A 24,130-nucleotide genomic window follows, 5' to 3' on the forward strand; every position below is an offset into this window, starting at 1 on the left:
CAGCCTGTCTCCAAAGTGAGGTTTAGGACAGATAGCCAGGACTGTTATACAGAGAAACCCCATCTCAAAACAAAAACATGCTGGACATGGTGGCACAAACTTGTAATTCAGTGGGGGCGGGGATGGGGAGACAGGAGGGGCTTTGATGCCTAACCAGCCTAGCCTAATTTATGAGTGAGTTCTGGACCTGTAAGAGACCCTGCCTTTAAAAAAGCAGAAAATGTGTCTGAGGATAACACTTTAGGTTGTCATTTGGCTTCACATGCATACAGGTGCCCATGCACACACATACAGGCAAACATGTATACACACACATGCTTGAAAAATAAAAACGAATTGGCTAGTGGCTGCTTAAGGGGCCATGTGAGCTTAGGAAATGCCAGCTGTCCTTCATTTACCAGGCAATGCACTCAAACCTGTGCACTGCCCAGAAATGGATCCCGGGCTCCCTGGGTAGGGAGGCTGAGACCCTTATTCTGAGCACTGTCTTCTAAGCTTGAGGCACACACCTTCGGTCTGTGGTGCTCCGTGCTTCTCTCCATGTCTGAGAGCATCTTTCCCCCCACACAGGCCCACTCGGGACAGCGAAGAGGAGGAAGAGGAAGAGCAGAAAGGCAGGGGTTGTACCCTGCAGTTCCAGCATGCCACGGTGCGCGTCCTCACCCAGTTTGTGTCAGAGGGTGCTGGGCCCTGGGGCCAGCTGAGCCACCTCCTCAGTCCAGACTGGCAGTTTGACATCACCCACCTGGTGGCTGACTTCATGAAGCTGGAGTCCCCGCACATAGCCACCCTGCAGGACAGCAGGGTCCTGGTTGGGCGGGAAGTCGGGATGACCACCATCCAGGTAGGAAGCAGGGGCTCAGGGGCTCTGTGTCCTTGGCCTGTACCATTCTTCCTGGGACTAGGGGTTCCCTGGGGATGAGGCAGGTCACTGACCACTTCATTGTCTCCACAATTGCTCCAGAGGGTGACATGGGAACAGGAGTTGGACTTGGACCAGCCCTTCCATTTCCAAGTTTCCCTTCACCCATGGGAGCCCACCTCAAGAGCTGCACCCATGATCCTGCCAGTCCCACCTCCAACACAGTTCTCCACACTGGCTTCTATACCCTTGCATGAGATTTGCCTTTGCCATGTATGTACTGCTGATGCAAATCCGAGGGGAAGCCTGGGCTTATCCATCTTTCTTCTAGACACTGTTATCTTGTGCATTCAATAAACTCTATATCACATCAATCATAAGAATGTATTGGATGGCTGGTTCCAGGACAGATAACAGACAGGTGTAGCTTTCCTCCACTCCTCAAGTTCCACCCGACTTTCACCACCCTTCTAGAATGTCATGGAGGATGCTAATACCATGGTAAATGTTCCATCACTTCACCTACCCATCTCTGGCCCAACCCTTCTTGGCTTGTAGGATGAGACAGGGTGGTTTTCAACTGAGATCCGGCATGGTGATGGAAAGAAGGAGCGGGCACTGATACAGTTCTGTTACCCCCAGTTGACCCACAGACGCCTTAGAATTTGATTCATGCTGCACCAAGGCAGTCTGTGTGCAACTCTTTATGCATCCAGCCAGCAGGGTTACAGAGTACACTTAACTAGGCTGTGCACTGTACAAATGGTCCATTACCTAAATGGAAGGGGCCTTCCCTTCTTAAAATAGAGTGGGTTTATTTGCATTTACCAACAGAACTAATGTTTCAGGAAAGGGCTGCATTGGCTGCTCACAAAAGCTTGGTGTGGCGCCACTACCAGACCAGTGACTAAGGCCCATGCCTCCTTGTGTTCAATACTCTAGCTTGTCTAGGGTAGAATAGGAAGTCCAGGTGGGGTTCCTATGCCTGGAAATGGGCATGATGGCTCTTCTATGTCCCTGCTGTTTCCACAGGTGTTGTCCCCACTGTCGGACTCCATCTTGGCAGAGAAGACAGTAACCGTGCTGGATGACAAAGTGTCTGTGACAGACTTGACTGTCCAGGTGGTGGCTGGGCTGTCTGTCACCTTGCACCCCATCTCAGAGAACAACAAGGCCACCACAGCTGTGGTCACAGCTGAGGAGTTGCTGCGTGCCCCAAAACAGGTAGGGGTGGGGCAGGGAGGCCATGGGGCTGGTTCAACAGGGAGGGGAAGGAGATGTGTCCAGGTTCACAATTACATCCCCGTAACTGTGCACAAGTACTCAGCTCACACTTAAGACGCTGTGACACAGGGAGAGGTATGTCTGTCCTGCAGCATCCTCACACTCCTACCCCCAGCCTACTCCCACCCCTCTCCCCACTTCCCCCCTCACCCCGCTCCCACAGCATCCCCCACCCCCACCCCTCACCCACATCCACCCTTCACCCCACTCCCATCCTGCTCAGCCCCCCCCACAGCACCCTCACACCCCAATGCCCTCTCCTGGGCTGAGGAAGCACTAGGCAGGCTGGGTCAACTCTCTCTAATGATCCACATTTCTTCCAGGGCCCCTACACCCCAGCAGGTGCAGTCCTGCTGCTCCGTCCCTGGTTCACTGCCCCTAGCTCTCCGAAACTCTGGTGTGCTTCATGTGCCCCCAAACTGCAAAGCCCTTCTGGGATTCTACCCTTGCAGTTCCACTGGTCTGAGTTGCGTTCCCCTGGGCTCGCTCACCCCTGAACACTGCCTTAGCTCCTTTCATCGCAGTAGTTTCAACCCCGCTCTGCTCACTAACGCCATCCTCACAGGCCTGTTGATCTCTGCCTCTTCTGCCGCTTCCATCATGCACTCACTACATTGCTGGAATTGCTATTAATGTGCGCTCCACTCCTATGCTTGCTTTTGACCTTATGGAAAGGGGTTATGGGATACCTTGCCATGGGGGCAATGCTTTGCAGAGCATGGTAGGCTCGTAGCAACTCCCATTTCAAGTAAGTGGGGGCAGGGAGCTGGTGGAAAGGGAGGAGGGAACATGGAGTCCCTTCCACACTGAAGATGATTGAGGAGGCAGAGCTCTGGAAGGACCCAACCTGGGTAGCCACAGGATCTCAGTCCTTAGAGGGAACCACTTCAGCTCATGTTTAAGAATTAAACTAATGTCAACTATCATGTGCTATGAAGAATGTCTCTGTCACGGTTCCCTCCAGGAGTGACAGTCACTATCCATCACTGTTAAGAGCAGAAGCTGTGGGTACCTCAGGACAGCACCAGGGCAGGCCCCATGTTGGCTCAGGCACTTGGCTTCAAAGCTGGCTCCCTCAGGTGACACACAGCCACCCACAGGTGAAGTTGGCGGGCTGCAGTGAAGCTCCAGTTAAAGCCCAGCGTGGACAGGATATGCTAGGACTGTGTCCTGCCACAGAGGGGATAGGTAACAGGCTCTAGACCTGAAAAGGCAGCATTAGGGGCTACATTCCTTCACATAGCACAATAGGAAAAAACAGTGTCCTTCGGAGTAGACATACTACTGAGACAGAACACAGTGACCATCGGGTGCAGGCAGAGCAAAGCCAGGGAGGTTTGGTACTTCTAGCGAAAATCCAGAAAATTGCAGATGCCCTGCAGAATTTCATTACTGGCAGACACAGGTTGCCTATTCTACTGTCTATATGGCAGTTAGTGGTACCAACAGGTGACATGGGCATATGATATCCACATGGCCACATCATCCCTGCTGTGGGCCCCTGGGATAGTACTCAGCATCCATGGGTGTATCAGCTAGCTACTGCTGTGTAACAAATGTGACTGCTTAATAACCTATTGCAACACTGTCCCAGTTCTACGGAAGCTCAGCTGGGCCTGCACTCAAGGTGTCACAGTGCTGACTTCTTATCCAGGAAAGGATCTACTGCCAGGGGTGTTCTGATCGGGACCAAGGTCCTTGCTGTGGATAACTAAAGTCCCCATCTCTTGGTCAGTGGTTACAGTGTCGGGGTGCCTCTCTCAGGTTCTTGTGGCCATCAGTTTTTTCTCCCCCGCTTCTCTACCTCTCTCACCCACAACATATTCTGCCCCAGGCTCTGACACCCTCTTCTACCACCAGCAGCATGAGTCAGGGACCTTAAGGAGGCTGTAAATTTACCATCCCCTGTTTAGGCAGCCCAGGGGATGTCCCATAGGCAACTGCACCAGTGGACACAGATGAGAAGGGCATCCCTCACCCATGCCCAGCTTCTGGAAACTCCACCAAGCTGTCTTTGAAAAGCCATCCTGAGCCAAGGGGTGGTGGCACATGCCTTTAATTCTATCATTCAGGAGGCAGAGGCAGGCAGATCTCTGTGAGTTCCAGGACAGTCAGGGCTACACAGAGAAACCTTGTCTCAAAAAACAAACAAAAAACCACCCTGCCCAGCACAATAGATAGACAGTTGCTGCCTCACTTTAGTCCCAAACATCAACTAGAGAGAGTAGGAGTATATTCCAGCCATATTTGGTCCACAGTGATGGCTCCTCTGCCCTTCTCCCTGAAGGCAGGAATTGATGTGGTATGCTCTGATTTGTAAAGGAGAGAGTAAAAGATGTCAAGGTGGCTTGGTCAGCAGAACACTCCCCTGCAAGCATGAGCACCTGAGTTCAGATCCCTAGAACCCACATAAAAAGCCAGGCACAGTGATACATGCTTGTCATCCCAGCTGTGGGTGGAGATAATAGGATCCTGGACTTGCTGGCCAGCTGAATTAGCAAGCTTCAGGGTTAGTGATACCCTGTATCAAAATCTAAGGTGGAGAGCAACTATCGACCTCTGACCTTCATACATACAAGAGAAAAGATGAGGATCAGAGGAACAGAGGAAAAAGTCAAAAGCCGGGAGCTCTTTGCTAAGAACAGGCCATGGATTAGAAAGGACAAGGACTGTAGCCTCTGGGGTATAGGCTAAAGCCACCATCCACATCCAACATAACCCATCTGTCTTCATCAACCAGCAGTAATTGGATGCCCAGCCCAGATGCAGGAGACTCGTAGATAGAGCATCTTCAATTTGCAGGCATGACTCTCTAAAGAAGCAGGGTCTAAATCACTGGTGGCCATGTGTTATTTGAAGTCACTTGGCATTTGTCATCTTGGGAGATATGCACTGGATTCCCCCAATGAAGTTTCCAGCCTTGCGATAATGAGACGCTTGAAGGACCGGATCTCAATCACAAGTCAGAGCTGATAGAAATGCCTCTGACCAGCCTCAGGTTTCAATCTGTCTGTCCTTCGAGCAGGGCTTGGCTTATAGTAACTCACTTCTCCATCCAGGTGTGGGAAGGAAAATTAATTCAAGGTGAAAAGCCAGCCACAATGAACAGCATTATATCTCAGTCCTAAGACAGTAAAGGCAGAGGCTTCTGTGTCCTTTATAGCTTCCTTTCTGAAAATCCAGAAGAATATTATCCTTGCTTATTTTTAATCTTGGGTGGAAGAAAAAAGAATAAAGGTGTTACCCAGGATTCTGGTGGGTGGTGTAAGTGTGAGACTGGGGTTTATTGGGTAACACAGATGGAGCTCCAAGTGTAGAAGCCAAAGGCATAGGGCCACATTCTGTCCCTTTCAGTTTTCCCACAAGCTGAGGCTGAAGCAAGGACTCCTTGTTTATATGGACAATGAAGGCCCCTCAGCAGGCAAAGCAGACAGTGTGAAAGGAAGACAAGACAGGTCCTATAGCTATGCCACCCTCTCGGCCACTGATGAAGACAAGTTCACCCACCAAGGCTGCTGGAGAGTCCATGCTGGCTAGAAAAGGTCAGGAATGTACTGCGCTCAAAGGAAGGAGGAGCTGGGTTCAGTCCATTGTTCAGCCAAGACTACCCCTCGTGGGTGTTAATTCCTTGGCCTTTCGGGCTTTGTGCAAGAACTCAGGTTCTAAAGCTAGAGGATGCCTTTGAGCAAAGATGAATAAGATGGATGCAAAGTTGACTGTGGAAAGCTTAGCTAAGAGCTGCTGAGTGGCAGGGTAATTGTTCCACACCACTATGAGATTTCAAGTCAGTGCAGACTCTTAACTCAAAAGTATAACTATTCCCCCTTTACCCTTTTTGTCCTCATCTTTAGACAAAGCCCTAAGCATGACCAGCCCTCATACTCTGAGCTTTCTCTTTTATTTTTCCTGAAAGCCCACACCCTACTTATAGCTGCTTGCAGACTTCTATTGCTGATGCTAACCCAAAAAGATAAGGGTTGATTTCTCCCCTTTGTCTCTCTCCCTTTTCCAAGCAGCTGCCAAGGTTTACAACTTGCTGTTTTTCTCTCAAATTCCAATAAAATGGCCCTCATGCTTTAAAATTAGTTAGGAGTGGGGGGTAGCAGCAGTGAGTGCAGTCCCCCTTGCTCTGGGCTTTCTGCTCCAAACAGCAGAGATTCAGCCACAATTGACCTAGCAGAATGGAGCAGCCTGTGGGCAGACACTCATGTCTTCAGGAACTGCCAGATCCAGGTGCCCAAAGTCTTCCTTTTGTTCCTGCCATTTGTCTTCATGTTGGAATGCAGTCAGCATCACCTAGGATGTTCTAGAATGTTGCCTTCCTCGTTCCCGTTTCCTCCTGGAACTTGTAGCTGGACCACTGACTATTCTTGCTCTCCTTTATCCATCTCTATCTGCCTTTCTTGTCTTTTGTTTCTTCCTGGTCCTGAGAAAACATGCTGGCTCTATTGGCTGGTGAGCCAGTTCTTTCCTCAAACCTGTCTTGTTTGCCTTATACAGCATTCCAAGTGATCTACTCACTTGCCCCAACCCCATTCTTTTCTTTGAGATGGGGGTCTCATGTAGCTAAGGCTGATCTCCAACTTGCTACATCACTGAGACTGTCTGTCCTCTGGGACACTTGATCCTCCTGCCTCCACCTCCCAAGTCCCATGCCTGAAAACTTCTGCCAACACACCCTGCTCAGTTTCCCATTTCTAGAAATTCTGTGTAGGTCTCCACACATCTCTGTCCTTCCCTGCTCACCTCTGATCTCCTAGTGGGGTTTCTGCTTTAATTTCTCCTTTGTCATTTTATTTCATTAGCAATTTTTTTCTTGGTTTATTTCAATCCAGTCTTTTCCTGTTGTTTCTGCATCTCCAATATTAGCCTGAACATCTTGGTTTTTTTTTTTTTTTTAGTAGTAGTAATAGTAGTAGGGTGAGTGTGTGTGTGTGTGTGTGTGTGTGTGTGTGTGTGATGTGCACACACACAAACGTACCACAGTGAATGTGTGGAAGTCAGATGACATATTTAAGGAGCCTGTTCTCTCTCCTTTCACCTTGACATGGATTTTTGAGATTGAACTCATTGCCAGGCTTGCACAGCTAGTGCTTTGAACCACGGAGTCTTTCCACAGACCATGTGTGTATTTTTAACACACCTTTTGTGACACCTGCCAGCCTACCCACAAATGGAGTTTTGCTTTCATCAGGGGAGCCTTGTGAAGCTGTTGCCTCGCCTCGCTCTGCCCATGTGGTTTGATATTCACTTGGGTCCAGTTTCCAGTCTGTGTCTCTGCTTGCCTTCCCTATGGCACACTCCCTGTGGCACACAGGCAGAGCCACACCTGCCCAGGACTGAATACAGGCTTCTTATTTCCACCAGTGACAGAGAAGAAATAGATTTTTCAACTCGTCATATGTGAAGGGGCTATTGCTGCCTCCTCTTGCTGCAGCAAGAGGGTCTAAGATGGGTGTGGCCAGATGAGCAACCTGCAAGGCTCCCACAGTCAAGATTGGTCTGGTGGTGAGGGAAGAGCACTGCAGTCAGCCTTTAGGGAAAGGCTGAGCATAGCTGTTCTGGGTACCTCTGACCATGAGGCTTTGGCATTAGCTGATTCCTGGGTCTCCAGCACATCAGGACTCTGATAACTTCTTGCTAACCTGGCAGGCACGGGACACACTGCTTGAACTTGTTGTAGTGGCATCTGCTTTGCAAGGGAGGCATCCTCTACACGTGTGCTGTTGTGCTTCCTGTTAGAATCCCAAGAGTTCCGGGTTTGTCCTGGCAACCCACACTTTAAGGCTCTGTCCATGGTACTGAAGGTTTGAGGGCTTCAAGGGGAAATGCCCTGGATCATCCATCATGCCTGTGGCCACCATTGCCCCGTATCGTCCCTGGGCTATCCGGGAGGCAATGTCCGTGCTTACTAAGAACATAGCAAGCATATGAAGGTGAAGCCAGGACACTTCCAGGCCAAGAGCTCTCAACTCCTTTCCGTGTTCTCCACAATGGAAGAGTATTTGTCTGTTTGGGCCTTGCCTGAATGATTACAGGACTTCTTGATGACTTAGCCCATGATGTTGGCCTGAGCTTTGTTGGTCTGTTCCAGTACAGCTGAGACGAGCCCAGCAAGTGGCATGGGCATGTCACTGCTGTCTACCCAACTGTCTTGCAAAGAGTGTGCCTGGGCACATCAGGGTTGTACAAAGGGAAGATATTCTTGCTTTCCTATTTCCCCCACAAAGCAAAAGACACTTTTAAGACCCTGGGGAAGAATAGGGGGGGATATTAATTAGTCAGGGTTCTCTAGAGAACAGAAAGAATGAAGATCTACATCAAAAGAGAATTTATTAGTGTCTTACTGGCTGTGGTCAGGTTGGTCAATAATGGCTATCTTATGATGGATAGATAGAGAACCTGGTAGTTGACCTGGTAGTTGTTCAATGCATGACCTTGAATGTCTCTGCAGTCCCAGTCTGGCTCAGGAGTTCTGGATGATTCCCAGAGAGTGTCTGGTCTTCAGTCCATGTTGGAAACCTGAAGTTGGATTTAATGACAGCTGCAGCAACAGGATAGATGAACTTGTCAGCAAGAGTGAGGGCAAGCAGGGTAAAAGCTAAGCTTCCCTCCTTTGTGCCCTTTTATCTGGGCTGCCACTAGAGGTGTGGCCCAGGTTTAAGATGAGTCTTCCTGCTTCCAATAATCTGATTAAGAAAATCCCTCCCAAGAGTGTCTGGCCGCAAAGACGTCTATTGATTCCAGGTGTAGTCAAGTTGACAATCAAGATTTGCCATCACAGAAGAGAAGAGGGACTTTCCCTTTTCTGAGACAGTGTCTCATGTACCCCAGGATGATATTCCTGCTTCCAACTCCTTCCTAGGTGCTTAAATGAAAGGCCTACTCCACCCCCACCTAGTGTAAGCAGTGCTGAGAGTCAAACTCAAGACTTCATGCACTCCAGACAAGTATGTTATCAACTGGCTCACATTTCCAGTCCACAGTTTCAGGTCTTTGACTCAGACAGAATTTTCTGCCTCATTTTCCCACCTCTACAAGCCCCCGTTGTCCTATGTGGCTAATGGAGCCCAGGTATAAGTGATTGGCAGATAACAAAAAGCTGTTCCAGGACTGTGTGTGTTTTCTGCATGACTTACACTGGAGCTGTGTTAGGATATCTCAGTGACAGAAAGCATATTTGCTTCCCCAGTACACTGGCACCTGATCAGGACTCCATGTCATCCTTCCTATTACTTTGGTGGTGGTCTAGGAAAAAAAGCACCCTCCAAGTGGTTCTTGTGGTCTCTGTCTCTGCAGGAAGCTATTGTCAGCACGTGGCTCCAGTTCAGTGATGGCTCAGTGACGCCCCTGGACATCTATGACACCAAGGACTTCTCCTTGTCTTCCACCTCTTTAGACGAGGCTGTCCTGTCCATCCCACAGCCCCTGTCACCTTGGTGGCCTACTGTGGTGGCTGAAGGAGAAGGCCAGGGCCCACTGCTCCGAGTGGACATGTCCATTGCTGAGGCCTGTCAGAAATCCAAACGCAAGAGTGTGCTGGCTGTAGGCATCGGCCACGTCGGGGTCAAGTTTGGATGGGATGATACTGACTCCAGCCAGACAGGTGATAAAGATGAGGAGGAAATAAAGAACCATGCCAGTGATCGTCGGCAGAAGATTCAGGACCTGGAACGCCTGGGCCAAGATGAACGCTACCATGGCAATTCTCCTGGGGATCGTGAGGAAGGGGCCCTGCTGAGTGCCACCACCACTGCCAAATCCCTGCTGGATAACAAAGTGGGGAAGAGTGGCAGGCTGGATGGGGCCAGGCTACACAGCATTCCCATAGACTTCACCAATTTCCCAGCCCATGTGGACCTACCTAAGGCTGGGAGCACACTGGAAGAGAATGGTCTGATGCAGACTGCCCATGGCTTGAGTGACCTGGAGATTGGGATGTATGCCCTCCTGGGGGTCTTCTGCTTGGCCATCCTTGTTTTTCTCATCAACTGTGCCACCTTTGCCTTCAAGTACAGGCACAAACAGATGCCTCTGGAAGGTCAGGCATCCATGACCCACTCTCACGACTGGGTATGGCTGGGCAATGAGGCAGAGCTCCTGGAGAACATTGGGGATGTGTCACCACCCCAGGATGAACACACGACCATCATAGACCGAGGGCTGGGAGTCTGTGAAGAGAGCAACCACCTGCTTCTCAATGGTGGTTCCCAAAAGCACATGCAGAGCCAGGTCCACAGGCCACCAGGCTCTGGGGGGCGGCAGGGCAGGGAGCTCAGGCAGGAACCTGCAAACTCACCCACCTCCAAGATGAAGAAGGTGAAGTTTGCCACCTTCACCATCCCCCCTGAGGACAGCTGCCCCACAGTGAACTCCATCCTCAGTGGTGATGATGACATCAAGTGGGTTTGCCAAGACCTAGATGTGGGCACGTCCAAGGAACTCAGAACCTACCTGGACAAATTCCAAGACAATGTGTAGTGTTCTGGCCATCTCTCCAACTTGGACAGAGTCCTCCTTTCTTCCCTCCCTCAGCAAAGTAGCTGGAGGGAGGGAGCTCACAGTGGACTGAGTGAGGAAGACTGGGCCCCACAAAATACCAGCTAGCAGTTTAGAAGCTGGGAAAGGAGATTTTTTTATATTAAAGGGGTTTTTGTTTGTTTTTGTTTTGTTTTGTTTTGTTTTGTTTTTTAGCAGTTGAGGATGGATAGGTTCCAGACATTTGACATCTGCCTCCACAGGGAGGCAGAATGGATCCATGACAGAACTGCTCAGAGGCGAGAGGGTTATATTTTATCAATCAAAATACACTGCAGACAAGCTACCAAAAATATTTGTTAAAAAAAAATACAAAAAGACAAATAAAAAAGACACAAATGACTGTTGGTTTATATTTCTAATAAAGAAACAATGTGTAAAAATAGGGCTTGCTAAGAGGCCGCCTCCATTTTAATTCAGTCTTCCTGTTTCTGGGGACAACCCATGTCCATCAACCTGCTGCCCAGGAGGATGTCCATCTGGACACTGGTTGCCTCTTAGGAAGAATGCGAATTTTACATTTGATTCCGTATCTCTTCTTACTTTTGTGTCTCTCTTTTGTGCCCTAGGTTTCCATTTGATTTAATTTCATGTTTATTTCTGAGAACCAAGTGGTATATTTTCCTAAATGAAATATAAATTATATTTCTAGTCATTAGATAGGGTTTTTTTCTCTCTCTCTTTATCAGAATCAATGAGTCTGATTTTGTTGTTGTTGTAACATTAACCTGTTTTTATATCTCCCTTGCTCTGTTGCCATTGTCTGGCTTGTTTGTTTGCTTGTTTTTGTTTTTTAACAATATAGGAGAGTGAGGATAGTGAGCCCCACAATCATTATCAGTTGGCTCAGGCCAGTGGGTGGAATGGTGTTTACAGTTGTCTGATATGGCCAGGAGAACAGAGTGAAGCCTGTGACACCCAGCCACTCCCTGTGAAGTCAGAGACTCAAAATCTCCACCAGTGTGGACACAGGGATGCCTCTATGTAGAGAGATGTTAGTCCAATCTCTAAGTTCAGAGTGTTCAAGGTCAGGTAGATGGGATATGCCTAACACAAGAGACAGCCAACACTGTATTGAACAAACAGAAAAGACATTTTGGGGTAGAGTTATCTGATTTGATTGGGCAGGGTGAACCAGCATAAACTCAAAATGATAAAAAAAAAATCTATGTTAGATTGTCAATCAAAGTGTGGCTTTGCACAGCTGTGTAGCAACACAGCACAATATCATATCCACTCAAGCAGAGTGTTTGCATGAAAAGCATGAGGGAGCAGATGAACTTCTAGGATGTCCAGAGCCTGGCACTCTCCGTCCATTAGCTGAGGGAGAGGACATCTGGTACTGCGACCCTCAGCAGAGCAGTACTCATAGACACACTAGGGGATGGCCATTGTTTTAATTTTTTCTATTACTAAAATCAGTAGCTAAGAAGAGGTCCTGGAAGCCTGATGGCCTCAGCTGAAACTTTGACACATATATTTGTAGCATTTACAATAGATTTAAAAGGCTATTTATTTATACCTGTGGTGGCAGTTGTCATTAAAACGCTTGCCATGGCTTCACAAGTCAGTGTCTCAAGGGATTTTCTTGTTTCACCTGTTTCCTGTCCTCCAATCCTGACAGGTTCAAGCCTGCTGAAGAAACAACACACTTGCCGCCTGTCCCTTGCTTCATTTCTGGCCAGTTCCAGAGTCATTCTGACAAAGTACAATTTCTATCACATACCCATTGTCACCAGCCTGTACTCAGGGTCACAGCAGGGCAGTTTGAGGCAACTGGTCACACCCAGTCAGGAAGCAGAGAGAACTCAGCTCATCTCCTTTTTGTTCAGTCTGTGACCCTAACCCATGGGATGGCACTGCCCACATTCAAGGTGGGTTTTCCTACCCCAGTTAATCCAGTGTAGAAACTCTCTCATAGACATGCCCAGAGATTTATCCCCTAGGCGATTCTAGAGCCCAATGAGGTCATCAGTAGTAACCATGACAACCCATATCCCAAGGACCCACTAAGTGGCAACTGTTATTAATGACTTTCTAGAGAGATGACTCAGTGGTTAAAATACTTGCTGTGCAAGCCAGCATCAGAGTTCAGATCCCCAGAGCCTTTGGAAATGCTGGGTGGGTGTGGTGGCCCACCTATAATTCTAGCCTCAGAAGGACACAGGATTCACTAAAGCAAATTGGTTTTGTGAGCTCTAGTTCTGATTGGGAGATGTTGTCTCAATGAATAAGGTGAAAAAGTAATGGAGGGTGATCAACCTCCACATTCATGCACACTCACGTACATGCAAACAAGCATACACATGTGCACCACACAATAAACATGAAAACAGAAAGAAACCAACCTTTCTGCTGGTTATTTCAATCATTAGGATCTTTCACCATATCCATACATCTTTTTTTAATGCAAACTTAAGACTCCACTATGGGGGCTGGAGAGAGAGAGCTCAGTGGTTAAGAGCACTGATTTTTTGTCCAGAGGACCTGGGTTCAAATCCCAGAACCCACATGACAATTAAAAAAATTGTAAGCCTGGTTCCAGGGTATCTGACACCTTCATACCAATGCACAGAAAATAAAGTTAAATAAATTGTGTGTGTGTGTGTGTGTGTGTGTGTGTGTGTGTAATCTCACTTAGAGAGTGGAGTTTCTGTTGTTAGACCCTCAGTCTTCATCTCTATTCTCAAAAATTCACTGCCTCCTGAACTGCCCAATACTAGCTCTGCCTAGCTTTCCTATGTGTGAACTCAGACTGTCACTGGGTGAAAATGCATGACACCTAGCCCAAGGGCCCTCGTGTCAGCTCACCATCCAAAAGAATCTCTTTTTTATGCAGATATTTTTCATTTAGTTCTTCTAGTTATCAAATCCAATAAGAGTAACTTGTCTTGAGACTGCTGGACCAACAATCCACTTAGCACCAACTGATGGGCTATACCTTTGCTTGTAAAGGGTGAGGTAACAAAAGAGACTATGAGGCTGTCAGTCAAAAACAGAGTTGGAGAACTGCGGACAGGCGCAGGCTACGTAGCTACTCTAGTGTTACCTCCCATTCCTAGACGAACTTTGCTGATATCCTTCCTGGGTTCTCCCTCTCCCTGGGTCCTGGGCAACTTGACCCTGTCACAGGAGTGTGAGCCCTAATTCTGACAAGGAGTCCATCTCAAGGCATCCGCTTTTAGGTCACAGCTAGAACATAACTGAGCCAGGAATCAGTATCCAAAGAGGGTCTTAATTATCATGTGAATGCAGGCTTTACATATATTATCGTGGGTTAAAAATGGAATTTGGGTTATGAAAAAGAAATTCAGATTTACTACACAGCATTTGGGAGATGAAGAAAAGCCTAAATAAATAAATAAATAAATAAACAAATAAATAAATGAGACCAAAAAAAGCTCCCCTCTCCTTGCAGAAAGAGAAATGAATAATTCGCCTTATAAGATGAGGGTGTCTTCCTCATTTTCAGCATTGTTCGTGTGTGTGTGTGTGTGTGTGTGTGTGTGTGTGTGTGTTTGAATTCTTAGAACTTATTGTTATAAACAACAGCCTCGCTTAATTTTAAGTTTTAAAGCAGTCTATAAACATTGTTTTTTAAAAAAAAAAAAAAAAAAAAAAAACTCTTTTAGGGAGACAGATGTGCATTCTGTGGTCCAAACTAGACTGGAAAGCAATATGTAGCCCAGGCTGACTTCGAACTTGCAGCAATCCTCCTGCCACAGCCACCCTCTCACCCCCCCCCACCTTGCCTCTAATCCAGGAATTACAAATGCACACCAACACTATGTTTTCATAATTTCAGAAGGTGCTACACAGGCTGCTGAGGGGGAAATATCATCAAAGCTCTTATCGTTGAATGCTACAACACTGACCTGCCAGCTAAGATGAGCCCACTGGTGGAACAGCATCAAGACTGTAGATGGGTAACCAATAGCTCTCTTGACTGGACTGAGGCCTGCCCCACAGGAGGTAATTCATTCCTGGCACGGTAAACATGGTCAAAAATGCATGACTAGGGAAGTCATAGGTCCTACGGACAACCTCCTGAGAATGGTTTCCTGAATGTCCATGTGGTCAAATTGCCTTCTAAATAAGTTACCTGTGTAGCCTTAGATTCGCGCTGCTCCCAACCTGGCAAGGAAGAGCTTCCGATTGCAGTGAGTAGTGGCTAATGCAGAGACACAGTACTGAGAACAGGCGACTGAGCACTCAGCCATTAACATGTATAGGGCGCAGGAAACACGGAGGAAGAGCAGGCAGAGAGAATGTAAGAACAGAATACGAGGAAGAAGCTGTGAGATGCTGCCCTCTAGACGTGATGTGGCTGTTGGACACATGAACACACAGCAGCTGTGATCACCTTCGTGAGATGGAGCCAGTTAAAAACTCCAATGTGGAGGGGAAAGGAGTTCTGGATCCACAGTGCTGAGGAACTGTTAGTAGTTGATGACTTCTAGGGGACAGGTCACTTTTCCTTATGAGTAAGCCACTGATGGATTCCCCATGTCCCAGTGGATGTCTCCACACCCGTGAATGTATGGCAGCACTAATTGGACTCAGTGGGTTAAGTGAACAAATACAAAACGAAGGCATGAAGTTAGAAAGGAGACATCATGGATGATCATGGGAAGAGTGAGGGGTGAATGTGATCAAGAAAGGTTTTGTATACACATATGAAAATTTCAAAGGATGTGTGAAAATTAATGTTAAAAAATATTAAGGAGAGAGAGAGAGAGAGGTAGATGGTGCTCAGAGAAGTTTTAATGAGACAGAGCTGCTCAAGGAGGTCAATGAAGGCCGCTTAGAAGAACATAGCTTGACCTGAGCTCATTGCATCTGAGATAGGAGCCACTCGAGATGCAATGCAGAGGGAAGTCTGGGAATGAAGCCTTGATACAGATAGGTGTGGAAATGGCATGGACCGGGACACAGCAGAACCAAAATAACCAAACACAGTGGGTCTACAGAGATGAGTTTCCTGTGTACACTTGATGCGGAGCCTCACTGGAGGAAGTGAGCCACTTGGGATGATGGGCTTTGAGATTTTATGTCTGCCTCTGCTTCCAAACTGGGGACACAACTGAGCATCCACCTTCCGCTCCTACTGTCATTCCTTCTGTGCCGTGATGGACTGCATCCCCTTGAACTGTGAGCCAGAATAAGCCCTTTCTCCTTTAAGTTGCTGCGTGGCAGGGGTCACGACAGCGAGAATAGTAATTAGCATGGCCTCCTACTAATGTGGCCAGTGCTCTTATGTGAAGGGGGCCTGGAGAGATGATGTTGTCTGTAATGAAGAACACTGGTTGCTCTTGCAGAGGACCGGGGTTCAGTTCCCAGCATCAGCACTGGGAGACTCACAACTGCCTGAAACTCCAGCTCCAGGGGATCTTCTGCCCTCTTCTGGCCACAATTGGTATTGCATTCCCAAGCACATGGTATATACACCCCCCCCCTCCCACACACACACACAATTTTTCAAAAGAAGAAAAAAAATGTGAACACAGAGTGTGGCAGCAGGGGTGCAGGTGCACAGAAGAAGGATCAGTGAGGACACAGCAAGAAAATTGACACCTGAGGTCAAGGAACTCAGATGATACCCAACCCTTAATCTTCAGCCTCAGGACTGTGAGAGAAGCCCTTTCTTCTCTTTAGGCTGTCCATTGTGTGGTGCTTTATTATGGTGACCCCAACGGAGGCCAACGGGGTGTGTCACCAATCTTTGAGTTTCCTTTTGCACCATCCTCCAGGTGTCTGGGCCCAGAATCCTCTCTCTGTACAGCAGTGGTAACCAGTCTATCCCCAGGCTTTCAGTGGCCTCTTCTTTGAAACTGTCTCCCAAGGGTGGAGCGTGAAGCTCATGTGCCTGCACTAGGAACAGAGAGGAAGCTGGGACATGGATGTTTACAGAGCAATTGAGCACATCTAGCCAAGCTAACACAGGAAGCTGATGTTTCTTATCTTGCTGTCACTCTAAGAAGACAGTCTTCATTAGTACTCATTTTTCTGGGTTATTATAATGACTCGGAGTCAAGATCCGGGCGGTTCCATTAGCCTATGCGGTAGCCATGTGTACACGTGAGTTTACATTGAACCCCATAGATATTCATACAACTAATATGAAGGTTTATAGCTCTTCTGGCCCGTGAGGGCCACATGTTCATTTTGCTGCAGAGTCTATGCCAGTCACCTCTCACAGGGATCTGAGCAGGAATGTCAACCCAACATGTCTAACCCTGGGAAGCCACAAGTAATGTTTGTGAAGGCTGATGCAAATGAGTGTTTGGAGATGTCCCATGCAGGAGTAAGGTAGCCAAAGGGAATTTCAGATAGGGGGGTGGGCTGCCCTAAATGAGCAGATCTCCAATAGATGATGGCAGCAGTGAGGCTGTATCATTATCCCAGCAGCATTGCCATGGAAACCCTTTTCTGCCTTAGAGGCCTACCCTCAGCCACTTCTCACCCAGTGGTGTCCACCCCTATATTTCATAAAAATTGTAATGTGTCTTGATTGTTGCAGCGTTCCTGCCTCTGTGACTCATGGATCACACAGACACAGTTCTCTTTGTGGTTTTGTTTGTTTGTTTGTTTGTTTGTTTTAAAATACACTGGCATCCTTCTTTAAGGGTGGGCTTGTGACTTAGCTCCCAACCAGAAGGTCAAATTTCTTCTGCTCTCAGGGAGATAGAAGGCATAGACATGTACTGCCCATGGGGTGCTCATGAAGCCTCAGGATCACTTCTTGGGTTTTAAATAGCCAGGAGAGAGGAGACAGAATAAACCAAGATGAGGCCGGAACTCTCCTCAGGGCACCAATCCATGCTGTCTTTCAATGGAATTAATGTCTCTTGTGGCTGGGGAATCACCTTGGGGGGGGGGGTTGTTGGCAATAGCTAAAGGTGCTTGCCGCCATGCCTGACAACCTGAGTTCAATCCCTGGGACCTACAGGATGAGAACAGACTCTGCAAGCTGTCCTCTAACCTTCACACATGTACCATGCCATGCACATGTTTAAACACACATATACATAGGTTTCTTTTATTACATTTATTCTCTCTTTCTCTCTCTCTCTCTCTCTCTCTCTGTGTGTGTGTGTGTGTGTGTGTGTGTGTGTGTGTGTGTGTGTGTGTGTGTACTTGTGTCAGGGATACATGTAGAGATCAGAGAACAACATGCAGGAGTCAGTTCTCTCCTTCCACCATCTGGGTCCTGGAGATTGAACTCAGGCCATCAGGCTAGGCTTCAAGCACTTTCAGTTGCCAAGCCATCTCTCTGGCCCAATATAAGTTTTTTTAAGTTTTGGGTAGAGCTAGGTCCAGGTGCTCTTCCAAGGTCTTGGTTATCCATCTATTAGCTCTGACTTTCTATGTCCCAGGCAGCAGGAAGGGAGCCATCAGAGGCTTGATAGCTTTTCAGCGCCTCTACTAGTGGAGCCAGTTTCTCCTCTGCCCACTCAAGTGTTTAGAATCAAATCTCTGGATCACTGTCTGGGTCAAATGTCAGCCTTGAAGATTCATTCCCCAACATTAGTGTTTTCTTCACCCCCAATCAGAGAGATGGATACAAGGCTGGGACAAGGGGTAGGGAGGAAGATGTGTGCCCCTGTGCAAATCATACCTCTGTCCCAAAACGACTTTAGCTGCATCTTGAGCAGGAGGCAGTTAACCATCATTTGCAAGCAGAGAGTGCTGTGGGTTTGGAAAGAGAGTTCAGCAGCATCTGGCCATGGCTAGCCATGTATTTTTGACATTCATTAATATCTTTGTGGACTTGACATCTTGTCTTTAAGAAACTGGCAAATCTCTCTTCCCTCCTCCCTTCCCTTCCCCTGACTTCCATGCCAGCCACAGGTGCTGGGAACAGATAAGGTTTTGAACAGTACATCCACAGGACGTTGAGATGGACAGTTCTAGGATGTTGTCTGGTTGTCAGATCAGTGGGGTGCAAGGTCTGCGAGCTCTGGCCTGGAGCACTGAGGAATCTTAGAAAATGGTGTTCCTCCACTCTCATCAAAGCAGATAACAGCACTTCAAACAGAAAGCAGATCAATAGAGGTGATGTGGGGCTGCCCTCAGCTCAGAGGCAGCTGCTGTTAACACAGCTCCTCTCCAGCCCTGGGACATTTCTGAAGACACAGGGTTATGGGATCTCGAATGGGAATGCTGTGTTTTGGAGACAGCCAAACTTGCTAGCAGAGGCAGGTGTGGTTAAAAAGATTCTTTGGTGCTGGGTAGGAAACTCAGCAGGACAGTGCATGACTAGTGTTAGCAAGACACTGGGTTCCATCCCCAGTATAGAGAGATGATTGATAGGTACATAGGTAGATATATAGCTAAATGGATAGATAGGTATATAAGTAGGTAGATTTGATAGATAGATAGATAGATAGATAGATAGATAGATAGATAGATAGATAGATGATAGGCAAACAGACTGATAATATATATGGATGGATAGATACGGTAGACAGACAGACAGACATATAGACAGATGATAGATTACATATATATGGGTGGTAGATTGACAAGTAGGTAGATAGACAGACAGATTGATGGGTTGGTAGATAGGTAGATTATGTAGATAGGTAGATTATATAGATAGAAGATAGATAGATAGATAGATAGATAGACAGACAGACAGATAATATAGATGGGTGCATAGATGATAGGCAGACAGCTAGATAATATAGATGGGTAGGTGGTAGATTGACAGGTAGGCATGTAGATTGTATAGACAGATGGATAGATAATAGATTGATGGATAGGTATATTGTATAGATGATAGACAGACAGACAGATAGATGATAAAGGCCTGAGAATGAGGTGGGAAAAGATGGACTGATACTCATTTTACTGAGGTCCCTGGTGCAGTTTGAGAGGCAGGGCTTGGGACGGCTCAAGACAGTGACTGATATTTGCTGGGAAGCCATGAGAGCTCAGGTTACAGTTCTCTCTGCCTGTGTGTACCAGAGTTTCTGAAATACGAAGTTTCTAAAAAGTGAAGCAGAGCAGTTCACAAGCACCGTGGGGTCAGCAAATGTAGAAGCTGAATGACAGACAGACATCATCCTGGCTCTTGTCCCTCACCTTCCTGTGAGAAAACTGGTGATAAGCAGGATTTTTAAAAAGTCAGGCTGCTGGACAGATGGCTCAGTAGATAAGAACACTTGCTGCTCTTGCAGAGGACGTGAGTTCCATTGTCACACCACCCACATGTGTCTGACACTCCCTTCAAGCCTCTGAGGACACAGCAAACACATGGTGAAGGCAAAACACTCACACATAAAATAAATAAAAGAAATGTAATGTAAGTAAGTTAAAAAACGTCATAACAAGTGCTACACAAACAACAGTCAGTCCATCCATTGATAGAAACAGACCAGGAAGACACCAGAGAATTATCCCACCCATCCCCACCCCCATGCCCCACAGTTACCCACACACCCCCACTTGGTCATTCTAGATCGGCTATAGTGGGGATGAACTCCCCTTCATGTGTCTCTGAATTGTTTTGAGTTTTACAGCAAGCATATATCATATTCCAACAAAACACAGGAGTTGGTAATTCTCCCTATAGTGTGTACACCTGTCAGCCCAACCCTGAGACACAGAGCAAGGAGGGTCAGAAGTTTAAGGTCAACCTTGCTATGTAATGTGTTTGAGGCAGCCTCAAAATAAAAAAGAGGGGTGTGTGTGAATTCTTTTCATCCATCCTACAAATAAAGAAGAGCCCTTTAGGGGCATTCTTACTTAAGGCCAATGTCCTTAATGGGACCACAGATAGATACTCTACCCTCCAACCCAGAAGAGGCTGCAGGGGCAGAAGGCTGGCCCACTCACTTCCAAACCCTTCCTCTCCTACTTCAAGAAGTCTTCTGCAGCTGGGGCTGACACCATTAGGGTGAATTATCAGCTCCTGGCCCACACATCTTGCACGTGTCCTTTTTGCCTTGCCCCTGAGACTTCCTTAGAAGGCCTGTGTAAGCCAATCAGTTACAAATGCTGCGTGGAAGCCCCAGCAGGATGATGTGTCCAGGCTTTAAATGGATCTCCAGGGGTCTGAAAATTATCACTCTCCCCAAGCACATGCCCTTTGCTGGGCAAAACACTCTTCAGCAGACAGACTTTGACTTCCAAAAGTTTTCTGGGCCTTCCTTGAAGGAGTCTGGAACATTCCACCAACCCCCAAGTGTAGCTCTGAAGTGATTACAACCTACAGCAGTCAAATATTCGTCCAGGTGATTTGTGTCAGGCCCTCATCCCCCGCCCAACAAAGCGATGCTGATGAACACTTTTGCAGTCTCACGGGAACAGAACGCTGAGGGGAAAACAGATTGCAGCCTGTGCCCGCCATTGCCAACAAACGGCAAGCTTCAGAAATGAAGGGCATTTTGTTTGGCTTTGCTTTGCTGTTGTTTTATTTTCAACAAAAGACTTTGTTTATGGCGAAATTGGTTTGAATGACCTTGTAACTCATTGCTACTCAGAACCGGAGGATTAAGGGGAGGGGCACACAGGGACCGGGCCTGCGTCTCCCTTTGGTTCTGTTCAGACACCCTCGGATGGAAGATGGTAACTGTAGTCTGGAAAGAGTTCACCTGAGGCAATTCGGGCCGCAGTTCCAGGTAAGGAAATCTCTCATCTTCCATTGTCAGAGATGTCAGTTTTGCTAGGAGCAAAAAGGGACATGCTTATGTCATTATGCGATGATGGAGGTGGGGGACTTAAAAAAAAAAAAAAAGGAATTGCTCTTCTAAGCTCTGGACTTCTCTTGCAAAGGACTGGAGCAAGTCACAGCTCCTTTTGGGGCAGCTGTCACAACAGCATTGGAGGGGAGGTGACTAATGTGGACCCAGCTCTGGCCTGCATGGTCATGTGACTATGGAGTTTTGAGTCACCCTGGCTCAGGTCAACTTGTGTCTACTACATGCCCACATTTGTCACTTTTCTCGTGTCTTTGACAAAACACCTGACAAAAGCCACTCTAAGGAAGGAGGAGTGTGTTGAGGCTGTGGTGTGGTCCCTCATGGCGGGGAAGGCATGGTGATAGGAGTTGGAGATAGCTGGCACATGGTGTCCACAGTTAAGAGAGATGGGTGCTGCTCACTTTATTCCGTCTGGGACCCCAGCCCATAGGATGTTCTGACCACGGTCAGTGGGGGGCTTCCCTCCACTGAACTGGATCTAGATATCCCCTCGTGAACACGCCCAGAGGTTTGTTCCCCAGGTAATTCTAGATCCTGTAAAGTTGATGACGGAGATTCACCGTCCTTCCAGGTCTTTAGTTAGTCACTCAAAGACTCCAAATGATCATTCCAGGAGAGTTTTCTGTAGAAACCTCAGCTCTGAGAAGTACAGAAGCAGCTTGACTAGAATCCGGAAGTACAGAAAAGGTTATGATGCTACAAGCACAATGTGGAAGAACTCTGAAAACATTATGCCAAGAGAAAGGAAAATGGTTACAAAATTCATGTGATAATACATTGGATGGGCTCCGTTTCTAGGAAATGCTGAAGAGAGATGAATGCAGAGAGAAGCCAGGTGGGTGGGATGGGGGAAGTGGACTAGGGAGCTGGGAGATGAGGAGGATGTCTTAAAGTTGCCTGTGTTGATGGATACCCAAAGCGGGGTAATCTGCCCATGCTTTCTTCACCAGGCTAGGTGCTGGGAAATGTCAGGTATAGAAGGTTCTAGAGGCCTTGGAATTGGCAGTGCCACTTCTACTCCTTTAGGCAAAAGCAAGTCACAATGCAAGCTCTGAATAAAACAGTACCAATTATCCTTTTTGTGTGTGTGTGGGGGGGGGAGGAACCAATCTTTATTTCAATGTGGGTCCTCCAGCTGACATGTATGTATTGTCAAGCAACTCAGCTATTTCATTGGAAGGTATCTGGGATGGTTACCACCCCAGTTCTCCTTTTGGACATGATGATGATTCTTACCTGCCATATCAAGATGTAATTAATTCATACAGTGCCCTTTTTGTTCAATTCCAGTGTACATATGAATGGGTATTATTTATTTCTTGCAATGCATCTACAATGGTAGATGCTAACCCTCCTGAAGTTGCTCTATAGCTAAGGCTTCAACCTGCAAGGCTGTTTTCCACTTCCTCAGTGCTAAGATTACAGGCATGGCTACCATGCTCAATGTATGTCCTGCTGGGTATTGAACAGAGGGCTTCATGCAAGCACCCTACCCACTGAGCCACATCCTAGCCCCTATTACAACCAACTTTAGTGCTTCCTCACTATCCCCGATAGAAACCTTTCACTGTCCCGACTCCTAGTACTTCCTCCCCACCCGCCGCCTTACTGTCTCTATGGACTCTTGTAGATCAAATCACATAGAGTAGGCACCTATGCTGGCTTCTTGGGCTTAGAAGCACTTTCATCCTTATAGTAGCATGGATGGCCCATCATCCTTTTCAGTCACTACCCCATACCCCATTTCATGATGGCCATGTTTGGGAGGGGTATACTCAGAAGACAGAGCCCACCTCCTATGGATGGGGCTTCAGGGTCATCTTGTCAGGGGCAAGGATGGAGGAGAGGGAGAACTGAGGCCATTTTTGCAAACAAGATGCCCAGCTATGTACACTAATCAGTTGTGCACCAGTGACCGTGAGTCTCATACCAGGGCGTGAACCAAACCTGGCTGTCCCCTTCCCAAAGTCAATGACTGGTTCACAGTAGGTATGCAGCACTGTTTTAGCCAATGGCAAAAAAGGAGTCCTGCTTGGGGGTGTACCTGAACGTTTCTTCCCTCATAAGAGTTGTACACAGGTACACAGAGACCTTTTGTCTCTTTGATGGTGTGTGGTTTATCTCTATCTTTATTGAGCTAGACAGTGACCTGAATCTCATATCCACTTAAAATGCCAGGATGCAAACTTAGAAACGGATATGCTGACATGCAGGCAGGTTCATACTTGACTATACCTCCCCCATGGCCTAGCTGATGCCCCTCTAAGAACAGAGTGGTTCCCACAGAAAGGCTTGGGTGAATGCATGAGAAAGCCTAAGTGGAGGTTTGAGTGGTGTGTCTACAGGCCAAAGAACACTGGCTGAGTATTGGTTCTTGAGTCTTAACCTCCAGAATTGAGAATGTATGCCTACTGTCTTATACTGTTTCTAGTCCTTTGTCTCACTGTAATCAGACCCTGTATGTAAGGAGTAGGTTTTTCCACCCACTGCTGGTCTTGTCCCGCTGCGACAGCCCCATTTAACAGACCAGTGGCGGGCGGAAAAAACGCACTCCTTACACCTGTATAAGAAACAGGCTGGCTGGTTTGGGGAGAAGACTCTGACTCTCAGCCTACCTGGGACTACCTAAGGTCAGTGTGGCATGTGTGAATGGCATGCAGTGTGACTCCTGCCTAACTTTCCAGGTGAAGTTGGAATGCTGATTGCAGGGCAAGGCTCATGTTCCAGGGAACTTGTATAA

General features: G+C 47.4%; 1 protein-coding gene across 1 annotated transcript in view; it reads left to right on the forward strand.

Annotated features, from left to right (window-relative positions):
* Tmem132c (transmembrane protein 132C) overlaps positions 1–10,655 on the forward strand; it is a 281,145-nt gene extending 270,490 nt beyond the window's left edge. Inside the window, exons 7-9 of the mRNA XM_051205006.1 lie at positions 571–844; positions 1,895–2,086; positions 9,446–10,655. Coding sequence (XP_051060963.1) covers positions 571–844; positions 1,895–2,086; positions 9,446–10,627 — 1,648 coding nt within the window. The 3' untranslated portion in view covers positions 10,628–10,655. The remainder of the gene's footprint in view (positions 1–570; positions 845–1,894; positions 2,087–9,445) is intronic.
* Positions 10,656–24,130: the final 13,475 nt, after the last annotated feature.

This window comes from Phodopus roborovskii, unplaced genomic scaffold, assembly GCF_943737965.1.
Source record: "Phodopus roborovskii unplaced genomic scaffold, PHOROB, whole genome shotgun sequence".
Classification (NCBI taxonomy): domain Eukaryota; kingdom Metazoa; phylum Chordata; class Mammalia; order Rodentia; family Cricetidae; genus Phodopus; species Phodopus roborovskii.